The sequence below is a fragment of the Crinia signifera genome, chromosome 4 (genome assembly GCF_055691185.1).
Source record: "Crinia signifera chromosome 4, ASM5569118v1, whole genome shotgun sequence".
Taxonomy (NCBI): domain Eukaryota; kingdom Metazoa; phylum Chordata; class Amphibia; order Anura; family Myobatrachidae; genus Crinia; species Crinia signifera.
In genome coordinates this window covers 313,533,195-313,559,791 of record NC_139220.1, presented here as the reverse complement: position 1 = coordinate 313,559,791, position 26,597 = coordinate 313,533,195, and the positions used below count along the sequence as shown (strand labels likewise).

Below are 26,597 nucleotides of genomic sequence, written 5' to 3'. Positions count from 1 at the left end.
CATATTTAAAATAAGGTTGGACAAACATTTATTGGAAAAAACATTCAGGGGTACAACCCATAACCCCTATTTAGCCAATGTTATAACAAAGTATATATTTCAAAGTGAGGACGATGAATTTAGGTCAATGGTTGAACTTGATGGACATACGTCTTTTTTCAAACTCAACTACTATGTTACTACATACCTCCCAACACGCCCCTCTCCAGGAGGACACAATGCTCTGTCCCTGGGCTTCCCTGGTAATGTATGATTGCCATCACCTGTGGGGAGCTAGTTAATTGATAAGAAAGACGTTTTATCACAGGTGACGGCAATCCTACATTACCATACCTCCCAACTGTCACGATTTTAGAGGGACAGTCACGATTTTCGGGTCCTGTCCCGCTGTCCCACCCGCGGCAGGCATTGTCCCGCTGCGGGGGGTGGCAGTTGGGAGACCCCCAATCTAGTAGAATAGACGCTGTGCGCATGCGCACAGCGTCTATTCTCGTATGAAAATGAGGTTGCGGCTAATTAGCATAAGCCGTGCCCTCATTTGCATACGCCCCGCCCCCTTTTCGCCCACTCGCGCGGCTTCGCCGCGCGAGTGTCCCTATTTCATACGGACAGAAGTTGGGAGGTATGCATTACCAGGGAAGTCCAGGAGCAGAGCATTGTGTCACTCCTGGAGAGGGGCATGCTGGGAGGTATGGTTCTAAGTTACCCAAATCTAGCTATGCATATGATACATGTCCCATCTGCAGTGCAGCATTTCCTGCAGTGACGGGCTACATAGTTTCCTGTACAGAGCTGAGCATTGGGCTGCCTGCACAGTCGTCATACAACCTTGATGAACGAGGGTCATTCGTTGTTCGTGCATACACACTGAAAGATATTTTGACCAATGTCCTACAGCAGGGCCCTTCAGAACGATATTGGTCAAAAAATCATTATAGTGCGTATGAACCTTAAGTGCGCTTTGAGGACCGAGGTTGGGAATCCCTGCCCTAATCACTGACTTTGTATTATCCATAAAACATAGGCACTGCTGAGATTTGAACTCAGGATCTCCTGTTTACTAGACAGGCGCTTTAACCAACTAAGCCACAGCGCCAGGTGCTCACTTGCCCTACAGGTCTGGATCAAGGCTGGTGGAGGTCCCATGGGGCAACACTTTTGTAAAATTGACAAGTACAATTGTTGGCACTCAGTAGTTGCGGATCGGTCTGCGGTGGGGAGACGAGACCAGTGCAACAACACAAACGGCGCTCCGTGCCCCTCGCCGAGTCTTCCGGCATCCTCGCTTGCTCCTTGCCACCCGCGTGGGACTTGCGGGTTGGTTGGCAACTTCTGGTTTGGGCATCAGCAGCGGGTGTCAGGGCATACTATGGACCCTGTGTGATTGTAAGTACTATTGGACAGCTGAGCCGTCGCTGGGCTGCCCTGTTCTGCTATTCAGCACCGGCGGTCCAGCTGTCCATGACGGTAGTGGAGGCGGGAGCACAGTGATCTGCTACGGTGGGGGCCCCCTCAGAATGGCTGAGTATGTGGGGGCCCTTATCGCCCCTCTTCTTATCCGGCCATGAGAACCTAAACACCTTGGTTTTCTTTATTCTTCTGCTTCACGTCACTGTTGAGAAAATATTTGCATTGGAGCATTCATCTGCTTATGCTATAGAATGACATCTTGAATCTGATTGGTCACCACGGGCAGGACTTCCACTTTTATGGCATAACAGGCAATGCCTGGAATTAATGACACATAATGGGGAGAGATAAATCTGATACAGTCCCAAGGTTGACCCTAATTAAGTTGACATGCATCGGGTTGACCACTAAAGGTAGACACCTCAAATTGGTTGACATGGCTTGAAGGTCAACACAAGATTTAGGTCAACATGAGTTTTTCATATATTTTTTTGCGCCGACGTGCCGACAGGCGGTATTTCATGCCCCGCCATCCACTACGGCCTAGTGGGTGAATAAAATAATGTGGCAAGCGTAGCGAGGCACCGTGCACGAAGCATGGCGAGTGTAGCTTGCCATATGTGAGGGGACGCGGTACACTTAGACGGTGTCCACGTTGACTATGTCGGCATTCAGGACAATAAAAGTGAAAAACTCACTTTCAACCTGCAGTGGAGTTGACTGTTTGTCCTGATTGTGGACTACCTTCCTACTGCTGGGATTTTCCATTCTAAAGCGAGTACCCTATAGTGTGGTCATCTTATTCCGTTGATACGGCGTCACCATTCGTTGCCTGCAGGTCATTGAAAGATTTACCTTAGGGAAATTGTTCCCACAACCCTTTATTGATTTTAATGCGTTGTTCGATGTAAGGATTATCCTTCATATAATTTATTCTATATATTGCATTTCCCCTGATGAAGTTGTGTTGACGAAACGCGTTGGAATTTTTAAATAAAGGACTAATATTCGAACAAACTGAATTTTACTCCAGAAGATATATGATTGATATATCATGTTGATGTACTTGCTAGGTGGCACCATTAGAGCACACTCTGGACAACCCCTTTTCTGTTCATACTATTTTGTGTCTCTCACTAACAGGAGAGACATTCTAGAGTTGTGGCTTGCTGATTAATGTAAATAGCGCAATACCTAGACCATTGTTCTTTGTTTTATATATATATATATATATATATATTATACACATTTTAACCAAAACACTTGGCCACCACAGCTACCTAACCGGTTAACTTTATGCAAGATCTACACAACAGGAGCAGGTAATGGTGTGTGCACACAGTCGACATGCTGCCGTGCGATGCGAGTCCCGATGCGATCTGATGGCATCGGGACTCGCATCGCACGGCAGCATGTCGACCGTGTAAGAACATGAAGGAGAGCAGAGGACAGTACCTGTCACCAGGGTGCCGGGATGTCAGCATGCTGCGACACCCGGGGCCGCGGCACATCAGCTTCCCCCCCGCCATGCAGACATCAGGCCACACCCCCCACCCTCCTCTTTAGGCGGACTTCTTCTGGGTCATCAGCCCTGCAGCGCAGCCACAGGAGAAGCCCCTCACCCTCTGGCCACCGGAGCTATAGTGAGTATTCAGGCACAAAGACTATATAGTGCAGATCTGCACTATATAGTCTTGCCTGCCCTCACTATGTCGCTGCCGATTTGTGCTCACTCGGGAGCGCGCATCGGCAGCGCATCGGGCTCGCAAGCCCTGAAAAGTACACAATCGGTATACGATATGGCTTCCGATGTGCACTATATCGTCAACATTGGAAGCCATATCGCACCCGTGTGTACACACCTTAAGATACTAATAATACATAGAATAGAAGCTGCGCAATCATATTAGTAATGCCCCTCAGGTGCTGAGAGCGAGGAGATTGTTCTAGACTAGATAGACAGGTTTTCCTCAGCGCACCCATGGGACATTAGCAATGATATAATATTTGGTAGTAGGTAATTCAAAGATCTTACATATATTGGCAAAAATCTGGTAAGCCTCCAGGTCAGGCACCGGTGATGTGCTGCCGATGGGCCCGATTACGATATATCTTATGTTCTGCACATAAGATCTCCGAACACAATCCGATGTGCACGGGACAGCGCATCAGATCGGATGTCGCATGCAGGTTTCATCCGATATATCGGGATGATCTGTCGTCATTGGATGAAAACTGGACAAATCGGGACAGTGTAAGTCAGGCATGTCCAAAGTACGGCCCTCCAGCTGTTGTGAAACTACAAGTCCCATCATGCCATGCCCCAGTTTTTCTATTAGGCAATACTAAAACTATGGCAAGGCATGCTGGGATGTGTAGTTTCAGATGGAGGGTCACTGTTTGGACATGCCTGGTGTAAGGGCACCTTTATGCCTAAAAGCCAGGAAACCTGCAATACATAAGAGAAGGGCAAAAAAAAAACCATACTGGCAGCGGTGGGATTCGAACCCACGCCTCCAAAGAGACTGGAGCCTTAATCCAGCGCCTTAGACCGCTCGGCCACGCTACCAACTGGTTGCAGCTGTGCCCCCCCTGTTTTTTGCTGGTCTCAGAAATAACAACACACCGGTAGCAATTAAAGCTAGGGTTTCAGGGCCAGATGTATCAAGCTTCAAAAGTGATAAAGTGGAGAGTGATAAACAGCCAGCCAATCAACTCCTACCTGCCATGTTACAGGCTGGGTTTGAAAAATGACAGGTAGGAGCTGATTGGCAGGTTGTTTATCATTCTCCATTATATCACCTTTTGAAGCTTGATACATATGGCCCTTATATTGTTGTTAACGTATCGTCTTCCTACTTTGGCCCCCGGTGCTGCACAGTGAGCAGCCTCACTTTACTGCACTGGGTGCCCTCACCAGAGCACCGATCACCGGTATTTATTATTTTACTTTTTTTAATCACCCCGGCCAAATCCCCGCACTGCTTTCTCTGCATACAGCCTGGGAAAGCTGTGCAGGAGGCAGGACCCGCAGTGAGCCCTGCGATTACACATAACATCTGCCCCATCTGCAGTGCAGCAGCTTTTGCAGCGGTGGGCTCCATAGTTTCCTGTGCAAAGCTGAGCACGGGCCTTTTCCTTTGTTGTTTAACCAACAGAACATTTTCCATACAAGAATCAGAGTTAAACAGTTTCTTTTTTTTCCAAAAATTACAATACCGTAAAATGAGCATATTTACATAGATTATTGATTGATAAGTACTAATTGTTCAGTCTGATTTAGCCATTGTATCTATCAATTGTGCGGCGCTGACCTTGGGTTTATCCATAAAACATAGGCACTGCTGAGATTTGAACTCAGGATCTCCTGTTTACTAGACAGGCGCTTTAACCAACTAAGCCACAGCACCAGGTGATTACAGTACCTGAAAATCTTTTTCTACTTTTTGAGTCTTCGGCTTCGTGTGATGAGAAAAAGTTAGCATTGGATCCGTCATTCGTCTGGTCATAGTATAGAATGATAGCTAGTATCTCTGATTGGTTGTCACGGACAATGTCCCCAATTCAATTTCACTGGCCTTTATTGTCAAGAGGAAATTGTAAAAAGAAACCCGGTAGCTCGCTGTGAACAGAATTTGAACCTGTGCGGGGAGACCCCATTGGATGTCAAGTCCAACGCCTTAACCACTCAGCCATCATAGCTGACATGAACGATGTTGTGAGATCTTCCCTACAAGAGCAAGGTAAATGCACTGAGCTTGGAGTTCTATTGCAGATTGGATTTTGCCCCTAATAACAACCAATCATATTATATATATTATCTTCTAGAAGGTTCTAATTAAATAAGAAGTCGAGTCTGATTGGTTGCTATAAACAACATCCCATTTTTAATAGAACTAGAATTGATGACACATTACGGGGAGCGATAAATATACTGGATGAGAACTTCAGATCCATGCATTGATCATTGTACACAATGGTGTACCGGGTGAGGCAGCCATGTTGGATACGCTACAGTGGTCACAATAGACCTGATTCAGAGGTGGATGCTGCATCAATGGTGCACACATAATGTTTTCAGTCTGCGCACATGTCTGAGTTGTACTGCGGCCAGGGGCAGATTGGCCCACTGGGAAACCGGGCCATTTCCCGGTGGGCCGGCCCAAAACTCTTTAAAAAGGAGCCAGCCGTGCTGCAGCCTGGGCTGGCTGGGCCGCGGGCAGCTGCTGCGCATGCGCTCACAGCACTTCCCAGGGCCTTCAAGTGGCACAGCACCTCCCAGGGCCTTCAGAAACAAGAAGCAGCAGCAGGTGAGCTGCCCCCCCCCCCCCTGCGTGCGCATTACATACGGCCGCACCCTCCGCGTGCATTACATACCACCGCCGCCCCCCGCGCACATTACATACAGCCGCACCCCCCCTTCCCCCGCTCCCGGACCGGAATCAAGTCCCAATCCGCCCCTGACTGCTGCTGCATCCTGACAAATTATTGAAGGCATTCGCGGATCAAATTTAATAGAAGGAATTTGGGTGTGTGTTCCCCAAATAATTATCTATTCATTATTATTATTATCATTATCATCATAATAATCTAACTGACATTTTTTTTTGTAATGCAGCCTGTTCCTGTTTGGAACTTTATCTCTCTCCATTTATCTCTCCACAATCTTCTTGAACTATTCTCAACCATGTCGGCAAACATTTGACCAGAAACCTGCACTATTTCCTTTTCATTATATTGGGTGTAACGTCACTGCTGGTCCCAAGGACATTGGAAAAAAAATACCGCTGTGTGACCAGTAGGTGGTGCTAAAATTGTTACCTTGAAATCTGAAGCCAAACCCATGGGTCATTTTTCTAACTTTTTCATTTAAGATAAGCAATTTTAGGTTGCACAAACCATATGTAAGGTAGTAACTCTAAGTATGGGATTTTATTATTCATTTAAATATATTTTTCAAAGAAAAATCTCAAACCGCTGTGAACAGGATTTGAACCTGTGCGGGGAGACCCCATTGGATTTCGAGTCCAACGCCTTAACCACTCGGCCATCACAGCTTGATGAAAAAAAACACAGAGGTTGTTGTGTTATATTGAGTCGTTATTTTTTTATTTTTAAAAAATAAAATAAACAATGTAATTATTTTTGTTATTATTATTGTATTATTATTATTGATGTTGTTGTTGTTATTATTGTATTATAATTATTATTCATTTTTGTTATTATTTCTTTTTTCTGCAGATTTTATATTCTCATTGGATGTTTTATTTTGGCTGCTGTTAGTTCAGAACTTTAAAAAAAAAAATATTTTTTTTTAAACACAATTTTCATGTTTATGGGTAAGGCCATAGAAAGGAGACAGATAAAATGCAAGGCACTGATATAATGTCATTGGCTCAGTAGTTGTATATACTGTGGGGCCTCCATGCCTGGCATCGGTGGCTGTCCCAAAAGCTCCTTATAGGAGTGAGCAGCTGCATTTGACTTTAAGAGATTTCCTGTGGCTGGCTGGTTGCCTGTGTAAAATGTATCTGGGAACAGCGAGTACCAACTTGCCCTTTGCCAGAACATTCTTGCCCAGATGCTATAGAGCAGGGTCAGCGATTCCAGGTTTATGACCTTGCGGATAAAGTGTACACGAGCGGCATTGGCCGAAGTGTGCACAAGCCTCAAGTAACAGAAACGAATCCCACTGGTGTAAAACCAATGCAACCCCTTTATATAAGAATAAAGGCTTTTAAAAAACTTTTGGGGGAATTGATGGTTTTGGGTCTCAGTGTTAGTACACATGTACCTGTGACCAGCTGAAGAACCTTTTCCACCCCTGGGCTCCATTGGCGCTGTGGCTTAGTTGGTTAAAGCGCCTGTCTAGTAAACAGGAGATCCTGAGTTCAAATCTCAGCAGTGCCTATGTTTTTTTTCTTTTTATTATTATTATTTTTTTTATTTTTTTTATTTTTTTTTATGAAATTGATGTTTAATTTTTACTATAACATTTTCACATAATTCCTTTTTTTTTCCATGAAGGCAGCCAAAAATATAATGCAGCCAAGACAAAAAAATGCAACTTACTGAACCATCACAATGACCTACTTTAGCTTTTTTTCCCCCTTGAATTTGTGTGAGAAACAGGAGCACCCGTCATACTGTATGTCAGCCGGCGTGTAAATTAGTTTTGTGTATAGCCTGTGAATTGTGCTAATCTGATATAATAAACACTGCTCCTCCCCTCTACGGGGGGAATTCAATTCGATTTGGGAGTCGTCATTTTGACAGACTGGTAACTAGTGAATATATATCACCCTTGCAACATTGTTGTATTCACTACTTGTCACTAGAAAACCCCCAAAACTAACATTTTACTGACTGTATACCATATATTAACGTGGTGAAAAATTAGAATTTAATAAAATCTAAAAAAAAATACACATGTGAAGATGTATTAAGCCTGGTGAAGTCATAAAGTGGAAGGTAATAATGCAGCAGTCAACCAGCCCCTAACTGTCACATTACAGGTTGGGGTGGGAAAATGGCAGTTGGGGGTCTGGTGGTTCACCTTCGATTTTATATCTGCTCCAGGCTTAATACATCTGCCCCCGATTGTCATTCGGTAGGTAGAAAATGTCTAGGTCAACACGAGATGCTCAACATATACTAGGATGACAATGACAAATGCTTTCATGAGAAATCTGGCAATTTTTTAGGGGATAAAATAAAGTGTAGCACAGATATTTGGACGGGTTGGGATGGTTTGATCTACAGCATGTTGGCCGACAAGCATTGGGTCAACACCGTTAGGTTGACATGGGTTTAGGTCGACATGGGTTTAGGTCGACATGGGTTTAGGTCGACAGGTCAATAGGTCAACACAAGCATTAGGTTGACAGTGCCTAGTCAAAAGATCAGCATGGTTTTTTTCACTGTTTTTTTTTTACCCAAATGTCGACACTTTCGACATGGACACAGTTGCCAGTGCACCGCATCCCCTGAAGACCCGTTCATTTCTAGATTCTCCTTCCAAACAGCGAATTGCTTGGTTGGTTGGTTGGTTGGTTGGTTAGACAGACGGTCAGCTTTAGAATCTACAATAGAGGATCACATGCATGTTGCTGGTCAGTTACTGAGAGGATGCACCTCTGCAGCCTGTAGCACTCCTTTATTAGATTGTGAGCTCCCATAAGCAGGGTCCTGATTTAAGTGATTAGTTTATCATATTATTTGCCCATGCGCAGTAGAAGTGTCCTGAGAAGTGTCCTGGAATGCGGTGTGTACGCCATTTTCCTGGAGTTATGGCAGGGTTGCCGACCCTCCCGGAATTTCCGGGAGTCTCCCTAAAATCGGGGCTCCCTCCCGGCCCCCCGGAAGGGTGGGCAACCCTCCCGGATTCAGGGGGGACCCCCACTGTCCGACGGATCGCGGCATTAAAATGCCGCAATCCTCGGGTCTCAGAGGAGGGGGCGGAGCTAAATGACACAATCGCGTCATTTTAGCCCCGCCCCCTCCACGGGGATCACTGAATTAGCTGGGTTAACAGCATGGGGGCGGGGCTTAGTGATTTCACGCTTAAGCCCCGCCCCCTAAGCGGCTACTGAATCTCTCCTCTCCGGGCTTCTCCCGGAGAGGAGAAGAAGAAAGTCGGCAACCCTGAGTTATGGTTATGCGGCTTATGCCCATTCGCAGTAGACTTTTTTACAATGCCAGAGCATACCCTCTAACTGTACCGTTTTAGCCGGTACAGTACCGGTTTTTAACGGACTGTCCCGGCAAAAATCCAAATGTACCGATGTACCGATTTTCTTTGGCGGTGGTCGCTCCTCCAACTCCGCAAGCAATGGCTCCGGGCTGCGATGGATATTGGACAGATATTATCAGGCTGAGTGGGGATAAATGTGTCCCAGTGCAGCTGCTCCCGTTCCCAGTGGTGCCTTGCGCGGCATCCCGACAGCCAGCGTTCATGTGTCACATGATGTCAGCACAGACTAGGCACCCGTCCTGCACGCTGCCTGCGCACCCGTGCAGCATGCTTCCTGTGCACCCGGTGATCTGAATGGCGCCGCAGCCGCGGGACTCGGATGACGGAGCAGCTCAAGGGGGTACTGTACAATTTTAAATTTAATGTGCGTCCTCAGGTGGGGGGCGTGGTCACGGATATCTGAGGTGTTGCCCCACCCCCTCTATACATAGACACGCCCCTATATCCGTGACCACGCCCCCTGTACCGATTTCCATTGATAAAATGTTGGAGGCAGGGCTATTTTTGTGCAGGCTCCAGCAGGAACTGAGGCCCTTATTCTAGTTCACTCTTTCAGACAAAATATTTCTTAGATGGACAAAACCATGTGCATTGCAGGTGAGGCAGGTGTTACTTGTGCAGAGGTAATTAGATTTGGGTGGGGTTTTACACCTGCCTCACCTGCAGTGCACATAGTTTTGTCCATCTAAGAAATATTTTGTCAGAAAGAGTGAACTAGAATAAGGGCCTCAGGTCCTGCTGAAGCCTGTACAAAAATAGCCCTGGTTGGAGGGTATGCCAGAGTCTATTGCACTGCCGGAGAGCAGGGGTCCCAATCAGAGCCTGCACACTGGCCCTGATTGTAATCATAAAACTGATCGATCAGTTATGTGTTGCTACCTTCGTGCATTTTATAGCCGCCTTATAGTTTGCCATGTAGTATCCTCTTGCAGCCAGTAGATGTCACTGTCGCTTATTACGTCTATCACAACATTTCTTACCCATGACTAAAATGTTCCAGCAGGAAGTTACAGCAGCACCAAAACCTCCAGGCCCGATGTGCATGAATGCTTTGTAATAGTTGAACCATTTGCAATAGCCTCGCCACACACACACACACACACAAACACACACGTTTTAAGGAAGATATACATTTTCTTATTTATCAACTATAAATGTAAAACAAAATGACAGTATAAATAAAGTTGTTACAGTTACTTATAGTGGACACTGATTCTGCAGCGCATTTCAGCGAATGTTTAGTCGTTAACATCAGTCTATATTCCTTATTTAATGTACAGATACATTAATATTATTCAGAATCCAATTAAACTACCTGCATAGGATTGTGGGAGGAACCTCATGCAAACAGCAGGGGACATACAAACTCCACACAGAGAGTATTGGTTGGATTCAAACCCAAGACCTAGGTAATCTACTGATGATACAGTTGATACAGTGGCTTACACCCTTTTGGTGGAGCAGGACTCAGTGGGTCGCTATGTAAAATTCTACTACCAACTATAATCTCCCTGAAACTAGTTTTCAAAAGTAGGCAAGTATGCTGTAATTGTAAAACACCTTTAGTCCTCTCAGAGAAAAGCGCTATATAAATAAATAAATATTATTATTATTATTACTATTACTACATTCCTTTTGAAAACCACCTAACCCACATACAGTGGAGTTAGCCATTTTTTTGGAAGAACCAATTCTAAAATCACAAAGCCTGTGTGATCTATTGATCTAGACCCTCCAAATGGCTACCTTCATTGAATAAAGATGATACAAGCCACAGGATATGATCATTCAGGACAGTAGTGATGGTGGAGGAATAATTTGTGAAGACGTTCGGTCCTTGTATTTTTTCTACGGCTGTTTTAATAAAGGGAATCATCTCCCAGTGCTTGTCGATGAACAATTGAGGTTTTCTAGTAGGACTCCAGATCACTCTGCATCTCTTTGCAGCAGTCCATTGCTTACTAATATCCATTGAATTCAGTATTATTATCTCATGCCTGGATATCATCCCATGCATTATGGGATGATATCAGCTAAAGTTGAACACACGATGATGTATGTCTTAAGATGACTTAACTGAAGGCAGATTGACGAATTCAGGCCGTTTACACCCAAGGCCTCCATGACCTTGTTGTTTGGTCAGAAATCCATTCCCTTTGAACATTGCCAACATGATGTGTGAGGTCTTCTGTGGTGTTGTTTGGGCGACTGGTCCATATGGATGTTTGGTGGGAAATAGGAGGAAAGGTTTTGTGGTGATGAACGGAATCTTGGACAGTGGTAGAAGATGTCTCCGGCATATTTACGGAAGACGACTGTTGGAAGAGAAAGTCTCTGCTCACTTTGGAGAACTGTTGGTTGGAGTTTATTATGTGGACAGTGGTTTGGAGACATCGTTGGAAGCCAGACTGAAATTTCTGGTCGAGTTCCTTTTGGACCTCAGGCGGCATCATCTTGGACTGGAGGAACTCTACGGTGTGCTCCAGAATCTCTGCTTTCTCGATCTTTGGGTTTTTCAGTTTCTGTTAGAGTAAAAGATAAATAAGTACATTAACCAGCAATTTCTTGCCCAGACAAAGGTGCAGATGTCCATAGGATGTAACGTCTGCTGCTATCAGGAACAGGGAATATCTGCACTGTACTACATTCCTTGGACATCATGATCTTCTCAGCAGACTAGACCCTCTTTATTTGTACTGTATTTTTGTTATTTATTCAATGTTATGCCAAGTTTTGTCTCCCTGTATTGTTCCTTTGTACGGCGCTGCGAAACACTTGTGGCGCCTTATAAAGAAAATTATAATAATAATAATAATAATACCCTACACCTAAACGTGTAAAATAAGGACAATGTTATATAAAAGGCTTCGAAAGACAATCCACAGCTGCCAATAAGTAATGTCTTCGGCCTGATCAGTAATGTCCGCCTATCAGTCTGGATCATTTGATCGAATTATCTCAGGGTTGCCGACTTGCAAAAAATCCTCTCCGGGAGAAGCCCGGAGAGGAATATTTCGGGTACTTATGTAGTATGTGGGCTGCCGATTTTGTGATTGTATGCCTTACCTTAAGGCATACAATCAGATGCGATGCGATGCGATGCGATTCGATGCGATTTTGCATAGGATTCAATGTTAAGAAGGTCCTGTTCATTTCCCCACTATCCAAGTGGGCATAGAGTTGATTTTATATAGCGTGGCGAGCGCAGCGAGCCACCGAGCCCGAAGCGTGGCGAGCGAAGCGAGCCCCGCGCGGGGACGCATATTTCTTAAAAAGTATTCTGTGTCCCCTCGCGGGGCTCGCTACGCTCGCCACGCTTCGGGCTCGGTGGCTCGCTACGCTCGCCACAGGTTTATATCCAACTCCATGCCCACTTGGATAGTGGGGAAAGGAAAAGGACCCCTTTTTCCCATTGAATTCTATGTTCAAATGGACTCAGACCATTTTAACATTGAATCCTATGGAAAAATCTTGACCATCGCATCGCATACGATTTGGTCGCATGCGATGCGATACGATGCGATGCGATCCGATTTCTAAATCGGCAGCCCAGATACTACATAAGTACCATATTTCGTTACAAGTTTGGGGGTGGGGCTTAATGGTGATGTCATTAAGCCCCGCCCCCATTACGGCAAATAGCCGAAATAACTGATCTCCATGGAGGGGGCGGGGCTAAAATGACACGATTGTGCCGTTTTAGCTCCGCCCCCTCCTCTGAGACCCGCGGATTGCGGCATTTAAATGCTGCGATGGGGGGGGGGCTCAATGGGGGTCCCCCTGATTCCGGGAGGGTTTCTCACCCTTCCGGGGGCCGGGAGGGGTGACCCGATTTTCGGGAGACTCCCGCAAATTCCGGGAGGGTCGGCAACCCTGAATGATCTAATCTGTACAATCCACCCCAGCCGTCCCTCTGATTATTCCATGCAGGGAATGAAGGCCCGGATCCAGATGATCGATCTACAATATACAGGTCAACAGTCAATAGGTCAACACCAAAAGGTCGACATGCACTAGGCCGAAGTTGACAAAATGTCGACATGCTCTAGGTCAACTTTTTTGTACTTTGTAGGACTTTTTTTTACTTTACCATCCATGTTGACTCCAAGGAACCTGACACGCACTACACAAATTGGGGATCCACATGTTCAGGTGTCGGCATAACAACAAAAAACATGAAAAACTAATGTCACCCTTTTAATTTGGCTACTTTTTCCCATGTCGACATTTTTAATTGTGTCGACCTTTTGTCATTGTCAATCTTGTGCCTGTCGACCTATTGACTCTTGGCCTAGACACTGTCAATCCTGTGATCCACGCCCATGAAGGCTGCCTTCGTACATCATGCAGTGTATGGTGGCAATCCAATGATCGGTGCCGCCGGCTGCCGCGGATTTGCCTGCAATAATCATGCAATCTATAGCCAGCTTAAATAAAGGGTTCAATCTCAGCACCTCACCTCATTGGCCATTGCTTGAGATAATAAGACCCTCAGTTGCTCCAGACTGTTGTTAATTCTCTCCCTCCTCCTTTTTTCTACCTGAGGTTTCAAGATCTGCGTATGAAGCAAAAAAAAATCCACACATATTGATTTTGCGATCATACAAGGAGAGGCAGTGGGTGACAGGAGGAGGCAGAGGGTGATGGGATGACAGAGAGACAAGGTGACTAGGGGGAGGCAGAGGGTGACATGATGACAGAGAGACAAGGTGACTAGGGAGAGGCAGTGGGTGACAGGAGGAGGCAGAGGGTGACATGATGACAGAGAGACAAAGTGACTAGGGAGAGGCAGTGGGTGACAGGAGACAGAGGGTGACGGGATAACAGAGACAAGGTGACTAGGAAGAAGCAATGGGTTATGGTGAGTGGTAGGGGTGACAGGGGTGATGGCAGAGAAAGGCAGGGGTGGACAAAGGCATAGGGGGATGGGGCGGCAAAGGATGGCATGGGGAAACAGTGCGTGAAGAGGCTGGCACAGGTCGATGGGGGTGGCAGAGGGTGGAAAGGAGATTCAGAGGGTGACAGTGGGAGAGAGGTTAAGGCAGTGGCTGCATGGCAAGGCAGAGGATGACAGGGATAGAAGAGGCAGAGGGTGATGGGGACAGCAGAGGATGACTAACAAAAAGCAGGGAAGGCAAAGGTTGGCAGAAGGATGACATTGGATGGATGTCACTGAGTTGATCAATTGGCTAAATTAGCATTCAAGTGCCCCTACATCACGACCTACACAGTGGAAGCTGCCATATTTACTTCCATAAGAAGTATTCATATCTCTGAGGTGATAGGTAGCAATGCATGCTGGGAAATGTCACAAACGTATATTTTACTTGTTATTTATTAACCCATTTATGACCAGGTGAGATTTGTAACCGGACCATTCATTCACCGCTTTGTGACAATAACGTTGTGTACTATAGTGAAGGTCTCAGGTTTTGTATTTTTGGGGGGTTGGTCTGGTTTTAAGGGCAGACATTAATAAAACTACAAATACTGAAAGAAAACAAAACAATCCCCCCTCACTTGAGAATGATGACCCTGACACAGTGCCAGATTAAGACTTCGGGGTGCCCGGGGCACTTTAGACAGGGGGGCCCCCTTGCACTTGTCATTACTGGCTGCAAACTTCATGGGGGAATATTACACTGTCAAAACACAGAGTAAAGGCAGTATAAACTTGGTCAATGGGTAACTTCAGGGGATATGGATATGGATATATATATATATATATACATACATACATACATACCATACCATACATACATACATACATACATACATACATACATACATACATACATACATACATACATACATACATACATACATACATACATACATACATACATACCACATGAAAAGCCTGTGTTTGTCCCTCTGCACCTTACTCTGTAGGAGACCTCACAGTCCCAGTGCTGCCTCTGATTAAAAACCCTCCCATGACTAGGCTGCTGCTGTTATCCATGGGTCCTGAGAAGCATGTAAGGAGCTCCACCAATCAGAGCTCAGCACAAAGCTCTCAGCCTCTGCCCTCTGGTGCAAAGTGTCATGGGACTTAGTCAACTCCCAGTAATGCATTGCACACTTGGCACCCAATGCTCAGCACCATTAATCATTGTCACATTGGCAGATAGGTGAAGCTGCAGCACTACCCCACTCCCAGGGGCGGGCTGGGCCGGGGGGCAGAGTACCATATGCCCCCCGGGCCGCTTACCCACCCACTGGCTGCGGGCCGTGCTGCGGCTGGATCAGCTTCTCCAGCCCTCCTGCACTGGCCGCGGCTTACAGAACACGGCCGCGGCTACAGGAAAATGGCCGCCGGCCCCCTGCACTGAGGACATGTTCTCAGTGCAGGAGGCCGGCGGCCATTTTCCTGTAGCCGCGGCCGTGTTCTGGAAGCCGCGGCCAGCGCAGGAGGGCTGGAGAAGCTGATCCAGCCGCAGCACGGCCCGCAGCTAGCGAGTGGGTAAGCGCTCTCCCCCCCCCCTCCCTCACCCCAGCATATGTGTTTCTGTCACTGTGGGGGGCATATCTGGCACTGTGTGGGGGCATATCTGGCACTGTGTGGGGGCATATCTGGCACTGTGTGGGGGCATATCTGGCACTGTGTGGGGGCATATGTGTATCTGGCACTGTGGGGGGCATATCTGGCACTGTGGGGGCATATATGTATTTGGCACTGTGGGGGCATATGTGTATCTGGCACAGTGGGGCATATGTGTATTTGGCACTGTGGGGGCATATGTGTATCTGGCACTGTGGGGGCATATGTGTATTTGGCACTGTGGGGGCATATGTGTATCTGGCACTGTGGGGCATATGTGTATTTGGCACTGTGGGGGCATATCTGGCACTGTGGGGGCATATGTGTATCTGGCACTGTGGGGGCATATGTGTATCTGGCACTGTGGGGACATATGTGTATCTGGCACTGTGGGGGCATATGTGTCTGGCACTGTGGGGGCATATGTGTATTTGGCACTGTGGGGGCATATGTGTATTTGGCACTGTGGGGGCATATGTGTCTCTGGCACTGTGGGGGCATATGTGTCTCTGGCACTGTGGGGGCATATCTGGCACTGTGGGGGCATATGTGTCTTTGGCACTGTGGGGGAATATGTGTCTCTGGCACTGAGGGGGCATATGTGTCTCTGGCACTGTGGGGGCATATGTGTCTCTGGCACTGTGGGGGCATATTTGTCTTTGGCACTGTGGGGGAATATGTGTCTCTGGCACTGTGGGGGCATATGTGTCTCTGGCACTGTGGGGGCATATGTGTCTCTGGCACTCTGGGGGCATATCTGGCACTGTGGAGGAATATGCGTATTTGGCACTGTGGCAGAATATCTGGCACTGTGGCGGCATTTGTGTCTGGCACTGTGGGGGCATATGTGTATTTGGTACTGTGGCGGAATATCTTGCACTGTGGGGGCATATCTGGCACTGTGGACATCACATTGTGCGGTGTAATGGGCATCATGGTATGGGGCGTAATGGACATTACGGTGTGGGGAGCATTGGGTAATTGCCATCACAGTATGGGGTGTAATGGGCATCAAGGTGTGCAGCATAATGTGTAATTAGCATCACAGTGTGCGGTGTATTGAGTAATTAGCATCGCAGTGTTTGGGCGTAATGTGTAACTGGCATCATGGTGTTCAGCATAATGTGTAATTGGCATTACGGCATGTGGCTTTATGTGTAATGGGTATTACAAGGTTCGCTAAAATGTGCAATCTGCAGGTACACAATACAATCATGGTACAGGCAACGCCCCTTATGATAGGCCACGCCCCTAATTTTTCGGCGCGCCTACGGCGCGCAAAAGCATTCCTTCCGACGGTGACTTGGCTGATTATGGGCCAGTGCTCTGGACTTGCCCCCTAGGCTAAAAGTTGCCAGCCAGCCCCTGCCCACTCCCATGCACAAAACCTTTAGCTAAAAAAAATAATATATATATATATATATATATATATATATTTTTTTTTTTGAAAAATACATGCCAACCACAGGGGGCCCCTAGCTAGAGGGGGGCCCAGGGGCACTGACCCCTTGTGCCCCCATTATAATCCGGCCCTGCCCTGACAGTATTACAGTTGGTCTGGTGTGATATGTACAGGGCTATGTACTAAGCCAGGCGTGTCCAAACTATGGCCCTCCAGCTGTTGTGAAACTACAATTCCCATCATGCCTTGCCACAGTTTTGCTATTAGGGAATGCTAAACTTATTGCAAGGCATGCTGGGATGTGTAGTTTCACAACGGCTGGAGGGCCATAGTTTGGACATGCCTGTACTAAGCGTTGGAGAGAGATAAACTGGACAGAGGTAAAGTACCAGGCAATCAGCTCCTAACTGTCATGTTACAGACAGTTTAAAAAATGACTGGAAGTTAGGGGCTTGGTGGTTGGTACTTTATCTTTCTCCTAGGTTTAGAACATACTGACGGGATTATGGCATTTATTATATAACTAGTTAAAAGCCCGTCAGAAAGACGGCTTCTGCCATGTACTTTCACTTTGAGCTGTGACAGTTTTTACGTTCACTTTGAACTGTGACAGTTTTACATTAGCTTTGAACGGTGACAGTTTTTAGCCCACAAACTCTCCACCCCACCCCCAGTCCCCATCTGCTCCCACCTCCAATCTCTGCCTTCACCGCTCCCTCCCTCCATATCCAGCAAGTTTGAAACAGATCAGTGTCCCTGCAAATATTGCTTTCACTTGCTGTTATGACATCTTTTAGCACACCAAGGGGTACATTTTACCAAAATGGGAGTTCTGTGAAAGGTAGGATGTTGGGCAACCAACCAGATTCTACGTATTATTTTTTCTAGAAGATAATAACTAGAATCTGATTGGTTACCCATAGCAACATCCTATCTTCAATAGAACTCCCATCAAAGTACATTTGCCACAAAGGAGTAATTTGGTCCGTTGAGTGGCCTCTAGTGGTTAGTGGCGGTACTTTACCTGTCTATCTGAGAATCTGATGATCAGTGCAACCCTACGAAGAGTCCTGTACCGAGCAAATTCAGTTCTAATTCTATAACATCACATCACTTAGGCCCTTATTTTGATCGGCACGGTACGGCCCGCGTGCGGCCGTACCGCCGATGTTTTTTGTCTGCACATGCGCAGAGGTCATTCTGCGCATGTGCAGCCCCCTTCGCCGCAGACGGATTTTGTCCGCCGCAAAGGGGGCGTATAGGGGCGTGAGGGGCTTCAGCCCCTCATTTCCCTATGTGTACGCCCCGCGTTTCATGGGCGTTCCCATGCAAACGCGGGGCGTATGCATGGTAATGAGGGCATGACGCCCTCATTACCATGACATGGGGGCGGAAAGCTGACGTCGCCGGATGTCAGCTTTCAGCCCCCTTACAAGCTCCCACACGGACGATTGTCCGTGTGGTCTGAGCTTGCGGGAGCTGCCGCGGCGTGCGGGCCTGCCTTCGATGGTCGTCGACCATCGAAGGCAGGGGGCAGCTCCCACCATGGTGGAGGCGTAGCCTCCACCATTTTTGTGCGGATCGCCAGCCGTCCGTGTATGGACGGCCGTGGCGATCCGTCCGGTGGGCGGCCCTTGGTTTGTGCGGTCGGAGCCCCGTGTGCGGCTCTGACCGCACCAACCAGAATAAGGGCCTTAGACCAGGGGTAGCCACCTAAAGGTCCTCGAGAGATACCAGTTAACAGTTAACGTTTTCCAGGTCTCCTCACAGAATCACAAGTGAAGTAATTAGCTCCACCTGGGGATCTTTTAAAATGTGTCAGTGAGTAATGAGTGCACCTGTGGGGAGACCTGGAAAACGTGAACTGTTGGTAGCTCTTGAGGACTGGAGTTGGCTACCATTGACTTTTAGACCAGCGATGGGCCACAGGTGCCTCCCCCCCCCCCCCCCCCCCAGCCCTCACCTCGGACCCCTCCCTGCTCCTTACTGCTTCACAAATAGGTGTCTCCGTCTTGAATTAAACATGTTACATAATACTAGGGCAGTGTGCTTCTGCAGGTCAGAAGGCACACGGTGGCCCATGACGTGTGTTTATATATATATATATATATATATATATCACCAGCAAAGGCGGCATTTCTTATTCCTATGAGGAAGTCGTTTCCTTTACTCCAACTTTTAAATAAAACATTTGTTTCAATGTCGCGGTCACTAGATCGACACGATAAAGGTTGACACAAATTTAGGTTGACCACTAAAGTTCAACATTGCTTAGGTCCCACATGAAATAGTTTGACATTGCTACGATCAACAGGGCCCGGACGGTCGACACAAACATTAGGTTTAGGAAGGGAAGGTCGACAGTCAAAATGTCGACATTAGTTTTTCCCTGCTTTTTTTGTTAGCCGACATGTGCCGACAGGCGGTATTTCATACCCTACAAACATTCTTTGTGTGTATATATATATATATATATATATACACACAAACATACACTCATACACACACACACACACACACACACATAAATGCATATCCATTACAGTTAATAGATGATGATATATTTAACCTTTCTTGAGGTCTCCGGGGATTGTCCTTCAGTGTCGCTCCTCATTGTGCTGATTCCGCTGCTGTATTATGTCTCCCCGTCCTATAGAAGCATATTCTTACTAATAGGGGGGCTAAGAGACCCTACTTATATATACAGGACCACCACTTGCACACAGAATTCCCTTTACATAGAGATAAGCCAATCAGCAAAGAGCAGGCACACACCCCGGCCAATCAGCGGAGGCTTACCCATCCTTGCACATAATACAACATACACACTCCACATCCACTGTGTTCCCATAAGGACCTAATTAATGAAATGACAGTGTAACAAGCTGTGAGATCTGGGGGGGGGTAATGGAGAGCTGAGCAATCCCTACATCCTTTATTGTAATATTTATGCAATTAAGTTTATAGAGATGATCCCTGTTTATAACAATTACTGCGGCCATTTGGAAGAACGCTTTAACAAGGCAACCTACCAGAATCGCCAGGGGCGGAGCTACTACGGAAATAATGACGTTTAAGCTTGGCACAATTTTTAAAGCATTACATTCAGGAAAAGTTTCGGAAGGTTGTACGCAAAGTAGTACATTTAAAGGTCCTCATACACAGGTCCGACTTGCTGCACCGAATTGGACCTGATGTCAATCACCTCAGATTTGGCGTAGTATAGTAAGTAGAAACCAGGCAGCAAATATAAACAGCCAGGCCTTGTCTTGGAACCCCCCTTTACAGCTCAGGTGCTGTTTACAGTTTTTGGCCAGCTGTTAGTGATCACAGAGGGCTTTAATGGATCATAGCAGTTACTGCATGCACGCTGCCATATTTCTGGGAAAGTTTATGACGCATACCAGGATGATAGCTTGACTCAAGAATTAAACAGCCCCGATCGAATAAGGTTTCTGCTTGTACAGTAAAAACTTTAGGGATAACTTTAAAGAAAGTGCCCACCCCCTACATCCGCCATCAGACCGCAGGCATTTGCTCTTTGTGATGGATTTCCAGTGGTAATCCGCAGTTTCTATGGAAGCTCCGACCCATTGGAGAGATGAGAGCGAGGAAGCATTAGGGCATCCCGAATATCTAAGCAGTTACTGGACCAAAATGGGGGAAAAATGAGATGAGATTAAAAGTCACAAAAGGGCAAAATGAGAACAGTATAATGAGCCCCAGAGATAAAATGGATTAGGGGGATAAGCCCCGGCTAAATCCCTCTTTAGATGGATCAGGGGGGTGGACAATGGATTGGAGAAGTGTCCCACCTTTCCCTTCTCCCTCACTCCCAGTGCAAATATTGCATTAGCTGCTAAATCCAATTTTCTGCCCAGGAAGTAGGAGCACAATGAGGCCCCCCGGAAATGTGCATGAGATTCGCTATTGTACATACCCAGCAGCCTGACACACGAGCATGTGTGTGTGTGTGTGTGGTGGTAGTCAACTTTTTAGACGTTGAGATAAGGTTGGCCAATGGCGTCATTAATACATCTCTTTATACAAAGCCTACAGACAAGAACAACTTGTTAAAGTGCCCACACACTAGAAAGATCTGCGATCATAAGATGTGCGCATAAATTAGCCTTGAAATCTTTTTGTCCGTCCTGGACAAAAGATTTCAGGCCAGAGCCCATCTTCACCAAAGATTTCTCTTAAGATCCCCTGTGCGTTCCTATGGATCTTTTGCTAGATCTTCTGATCTTTCGTGCAGCACGTAAGATTAGAAGATTTAGCAAAAGATCCACGGGAGCACGCATCGGACCAATATTGGTCGATTTATCGGAAATCAGCCCAAAAATCGTTCTAGTGTGTGGGCACCTTTAGAAGACTTGTCTCCGGTCCTGATGTGGCTGGATCAGGCAAATGGACGATGTGGTCCTTAAGTTCTTACAACGAGGTTATCCAGGACATCATTAACTGGTGCAGCCAAAGAGAGAGCACTCAGTCTAGACAGCGCTGATCTCCTTGTTCATAAGATCAAATCTGATGATGCCAAATCTTATATCCCATGGGTCACTACCTACAATGATATGAGCCAGATTGTTAAAAAGATAGCTATGAAAAGTTGGCCTATAAATCAGACTGATAAGGGGGCAACGTTCCCGCACCCTGGAATGGGTAGGGATTTTCAATATACGCCATACACAGATCACGCCAACGATGCCCCCCCAGATCACGCCGACAATGTCAGAAATCAGCGGGAGGCAGAGCAGGGCAGACAGGAGAGGGCGGGTGGTGCCATCAACAGCAGCAGCAGAGCCGCCCGGAGGGCGGGCGGCCGCAGCTGCAACAGGATATGGCCGGTGCGGCCTGCGCAGCATGACGGTCAGACGTCGGACTGCCTATACCCGCTATACTGCGGGCCGGGGATCGGGAACTCCTGGGCAGTGTCTGAGCACTCACTCAGATGCTGCCCGGCATCATTTAGCAGCTGCGCCGTGAGTGAGGGGGCCCCCTGATGTGTGGGGGCCCCGGGGTGACCGCCCCTATCGCCCCTGCTTTAATCCGCCACTTCTATCCCCTAACGGTCTCGACGAACAATCTGGTACGTCTGAACTCATAATTTTATATCCCCGTTATCTGTAATCCTTATATTTGTTGCTGTATGTTTTTAAACTGTGTATTGTTCCAGCGTATAAAGCTGGTAGTGTTATTTGTTTGTGTTGCCATGGTGATGGTTTAAACTGTCGCACTCATTTGAAGGCTATGGCCGGGCAACGTGTGACATCAACTTCCTGCGCTCTCTGCCGGGTGCGTGGTCCCGCCGGGATCAGCGTCTGCACTTACCTGTTATGGGCGTCCCCATGATAAACGCTGAGCATTCCTATGGGTACGCGGGCAGGCCAATGCCTGCCGGGAGCGGGCCGCTGGCGTCACAGGACATCAACCGCACGCCCCATCTTCATCCGAGTGCTCGAAAATAAAAGGCAGGAGACATCATTTGATGCGGCCGGGCAGCGTGCAGCGTCTTAGCTAACATCAATTTGGGCCTCAATTTCCTAAGAGGGCATCAGGATCAGATTTCCATTAAAGTAAATAATGGGATTTGCGAAGTGTCCGATGAGCGTCTTGACACCAATCCAGGCGGCAGCAACATTTGTGTATTCCCGTACAGTGGCTGCGTACAGAGTCACAGATATGAATGCATTTGCATACAGGCCCTACATTGGCCGCCTGTGTGCGTGTCGGCATTGCGTACCGTTATAGTGTCCACCTCCGGTGTAATTCCATTCTCTGAATTGTTTTCCATTCCTATGAGCACGTTTTAGGCGGCATACATACAGGGTGATTTTTCACCCCATAGAAATTGAGCACTGCCGACACGGGTTAGATTGACAGGGTCATTAGGTCGACATGGAGCCAATATGTGCCGACAGACGGTATTTCATGCCCTACCATCCACTAGGGGGCGGTGGGTGAATAAAATAGTGTGCCAAGCGCAGCCAGTGCCGTGCTACATTTTAGTGTCTATGTTGACTGTGTCGAAAAGTTTAAAAACCCTTGTCAACTTTTTGAATGTTGACCTTCCATATGTCGACATAAAGCTTGTGTCGACCTAATCACCCTATTGACCTGACCCATGTAGACCTTCAGTCATGTCGACCTTCCTGCATATCGACCTTCAGTCATGTCGACCTAGTGGTGTCGACCTAATGCTTGTCGACCTAGTTGCTGTCTATCCAATGATCCCTACCCAGCTCCACACCCCTAGTTACTGGCCGACACTACCCTACAGGTCCCAGCAGGTGGCAGCATGACACAGACACCGCATGATAAAGTTGGGATATCGTCACTAGGTCGACCCTATGAAGGTCAACATACATTAGGTCGACAACTGAAGATTGACAGGCCTTAGGTCGACACCTGCAATTGGTCGACATAGCTAAGGTGAACAGGGTCGGAAGTTCGGCTGTATTTCATAATCCGAGGGGATGCAGCGCATGGAGAAGGTGATAATGCCGACATGTCATCATTCGCGACACAAAAAAAAAAAACATGAAAAATTGGTGTTGACATTTTGACTGTCAACCTTCCCATTGTCGACCGTAGGCTTGTGTCGACCTTCCAACCCTGTCGACCTTAACCCTGTCGACATTCAGCGGTCAACCTAATGTATGTCGACCTTCGTACAGTCGACGCAATGACCCCATACATTATAAAATCTCACAGTAACCTGTTTGCCAGGTGTTAGCAGAGATCTGAGTGGCAGAGACGTGACGCAGCCGCAGCACCCTGACCTCTGGTATCCGGATGGCTCACACACAATCTTTAGGTAGACAGTCAATAAGTTGACACCAAATGGTCAACGCAAATAAAAGATCGACATGAGTTTATCATGATTTTTCCCCAGACTTATTCATGCTGTACCCTCTACGTGTCCTCCAATCGGCAATGGGAAAGCGGCTCAAAGCAAGAGGACAGGCTACACTACTTTTGGGCCCCAGTGGCCCCCAAAATTATTACGAGGAGAGTGAAAAAACCCTCTAAAGTTGAGGTACTAATTACCGCCCCCCCCCCCCCTCTCGGCAGCCCTGACTGCAACTACATTCTCATCAATGTCGGCATTCTGGCGTCGGTCTTCTTGCTGCTAGTCGGAATGCCGGCTTCAGAATTCTGACCACCGGGATTCTAACCACATCCCTGTAAAATTGCAGCTGAGACTAGGAAGTAATGAGACTAGGAAGAAAGTGGCGGATCAAGGGGGGGGGGGGGGATTTGGGGGGCTGCAGCCAAGTTCAAAATTCACCAGCAGTTGGTATGGCCCCCTCTTTGAATTAGCCGCTTAGCCGTTCACCATCTAATGATTTTTTTAAGTCTGTGCAGTCTGTGCATAGCCCAGGACTAACTCGGCAGGTGCAATAGAAACAGTCAGATCAGGGCCGCAGCTGACGTCACACGACTTACCTCACATTTTACCTGGGAATCCCATTTAGGTGACCGGTTACCACCCCCATTGACCAGCTTCCTGCCAATCAACTTGCGTACGGCCAGCAATAAAAAAAAAGTTGCAGGATCATATTTCAGAATGGCCATGCGTACAGTACACAGGTACCAATAAATGCCTGGCCTATGAATTCACAACCATGCGAGCAGGTCTGAATACCCCCCCCCCCCCCACCCCCCCACCCCCATAGAACAATGTTCTAGATTGTAACCAGCACCCCAGGACCAGGCACAAGTCACTGAGGCTAAGATGCATTTAATGTTTGAGCCATGGACAGGAGGGGTTTAAGTTTAAATGAATTGTTGGGGGATGCTTGGCAGGGGGGCAGGTGGCCACAATGAAGGACCACAGAGGGGGGCAGTACCGGAAGAGTAGGGGGTAATCAGGCATTGAGGGATGAGATGAATGGGCATGAAGGAATCCCGGAGAGAGGGCGGAGGGTGTATAGAAAAGAGAGAGCAGTGGGGCGGAGAAGGAGAATCACCAGCCCAGCCTCAGTAATTACCTGAATACCAGCGATGACTGTATGGTGCCTTCTAACCTATGCACATCCGGCCTCTATAATCTCCTGTCATGTCCACACCGCATATGGCTCATCTGCAGTCATATAACAGTATACAACTCGCTCCTGGAAGAAGAAGGTTAAACATCAAGCTTCAAACAGTGATAAAGTGGAGAGTGATAAACCACCAGCCAACCAGCTCCCAAATGTCGTTTTCAGACCCAGATGGTGACATGGCGGGCCGTTTGGCTGGCCATTTATCACTGATTGGCTGGACGTTTATCACTGATTGGCTGGACGTTTATCACTGATTGGCTGGACGTTTATCACTGATTGGCTGGACGTTTATCACTGATTAGCTGGACGTTTATCACTTTTTGAAGATTGATACATCTGGCCCTTAGGGAGAATATTAATTTTTTAGCAAAACCTGGATTCCAATATACGGAGAACCCGCGGTTGGGGCGAGGCTGATGAATATAGCATGGGGTGGCATGTTATGTCGACAGTGATCATGTCAATACTAATCGGATGAGAGGTCGACTCGATAGAATGTCGATAAAACATCCCTGTTTCCGGTGACCGCAGCATCTCCTGGGGGTCAAGTGACCAGGATACGTTCATTGGGTTGACCACTGAAGGTAGACGGGGCTTAGTTCGACACACAAAATAGGTCGACATGGTTAAAGTCGACAGGGTTGGAAATTCGACACAGGCATTAAATCGACAATGAGAAGGTTGACAGTCAGAAAGGTTGACCTGAATAGTTCATGATTTTTTTTAGTTAGTCGACATGGGCAGTACGGATGGAGTAATGGTTAGCATTACCGCCTCACAGCACTGAGGTCATGGGTTCAATACCCTCCATGGCCCTAACTGTGCGGAGTTTGTATATTCTCCCCGTACTTGCGTGGGTTTCCTCCGGGTACTCCGGTTTCCTCCCATAATCCAAAAATATACTGGTAGGCTAATTGGTTCCCAACAAAATTAACCCTAGAATGTCTGTGTGCGTGTACATGTGGTAGGGAATATAGATTGTAAGCTCCACTGGGGCAGGGACTGATGTGAATGGTCAAATATACTCTGTAAAGTGCTGCGGAATCTGTGTGCGCTATATAAGAAACTGCTAATAAATAAAATAAATAAATAAATGTGCCGACAGGCGGTATTTCATGTCCAACGTGGTGGGAGAATAAAATATTGTGACAAGTGCACCATTCCCCGAAGCATGGCGGGGGCAGCGAGACATGCGAGGGGACGCGGTTCACTTTGACGGTGCCCTTGTCAATTATGTCAGCATTCGGGGCAGAAAATTTGCAAACCAATCATGTGTAGATCCAATGACCCATGTGACCATCCGTGACCATCCGTTCCGGTGGAGTCATCCGATCCGCCCATTTCCCAGGAAGTACGAGCGCGCTCCAAGAAATACCATAGAAAGGTTTGAAACCACCAATGTGTAAGTATGTAATAAAGGCGGATATGATGCTCCCTCGT

At 47.1% G+C, this 26,597-nt stretch overlaps 1 protein-coding gene and 6 non-coding genes across 7 annotated transcripts; 1 reads left to right on the top strand and 6 right to left on the bottom strand.

Annotated features, from left to right (window-relative positions):
* Positions 1 to 1,022: 1,022 nt before the first annotated feature.
* TRNAT-AGU (transfer RNA threonine (anticodon AGU)) lies at positions 1,023 to 1,096 on the bottom strand. The gene has a single exon. It is a non-coding gene; the product is annotated as a tRNA-Thr (tRNA).
* A 2,801-nt stretch (positions 1,097 to 3,897) lies between these two features.
* On the bottom strand, positions 3,898 to 3,979 carry TRNAL-AAG (transfer RNA leucine (anticodon AAG)). The gene has a single exon. It is a non-coding gene; the product is annotated as a tRNA-Leu (tRNA).
* Positions 3,980 to 4,746: 767 nt separating this feature from the next.
* Positions 4,747 to 4,820, bottom strand: TRNAT-AGU (transfer RNA threonine (anticodon AGU)). Its single transcript has one exon. It is a non-coding gene; the product is annotated as a tRNA-Thr (tRNA).
* A 210-nt stretch (positions 4,821 to 5,030) lies between these two features.
* TRNAS-UGA (transfer RNA serine (anticodon UGA)) lies at positions 5,031 to 5,112 on the bottom strand. The gene has a single exon. It is a non-coding gene; the product is annotated as a tRNA-Ser (tRNA).
* A 1,273-nt stretch (positions 5,113 to 6,385) lies between these two features.
* TRNAS-CGA (transfer RNA serine (anticodon CGA)) lies at positions 6,386 to 6,467 on the bottom strand. Its single transcript has one exon. It is a non-coding gene; the product is annotated as a tRNA-Ser (tRNA).
* Positions 6,468 to 7,246: 779 nt separating this feature from the next.
* On the top strand, positions 7,247 to 7,320 carry TRNAT-AGU (transfer RNA threonine (anticodon AGU)). The gene has a single exon. It is a non-coding gene; the product is annotated as a tRNA-Thr (tRNA).
* A 3,052-nt stretch (positions 7,321 to 10,372) lies between these two features.
* LOC146075856 (transcription factor HES-7.1-B-like) lies at positions 10,373 to 25,228 on the bottom strand. Its single transcript, XM_083185519.1, has 3 exons — positions 25,104 to 25,228; positions 13,623 to 13,718; positions 10,373 to 11,685 (listed from the first exon to the last, which is right to left on the bottom strand). Exons 2-3 carry the CDS (start codon positions 13,632 to 13,634, stop codon positions 11,269 to 11,271), a joined length of 429 nt encoding a protein of 142 aa, XP_083041645.1. The 5' UTR covers positions 13,635 to 13,718; positions 25,104 to 25,228; the 3' UTR covers positions 10,373 to 11,268.
* Positions 25,229 to 26,597: the final 1,369 nt, after the last annotated feature.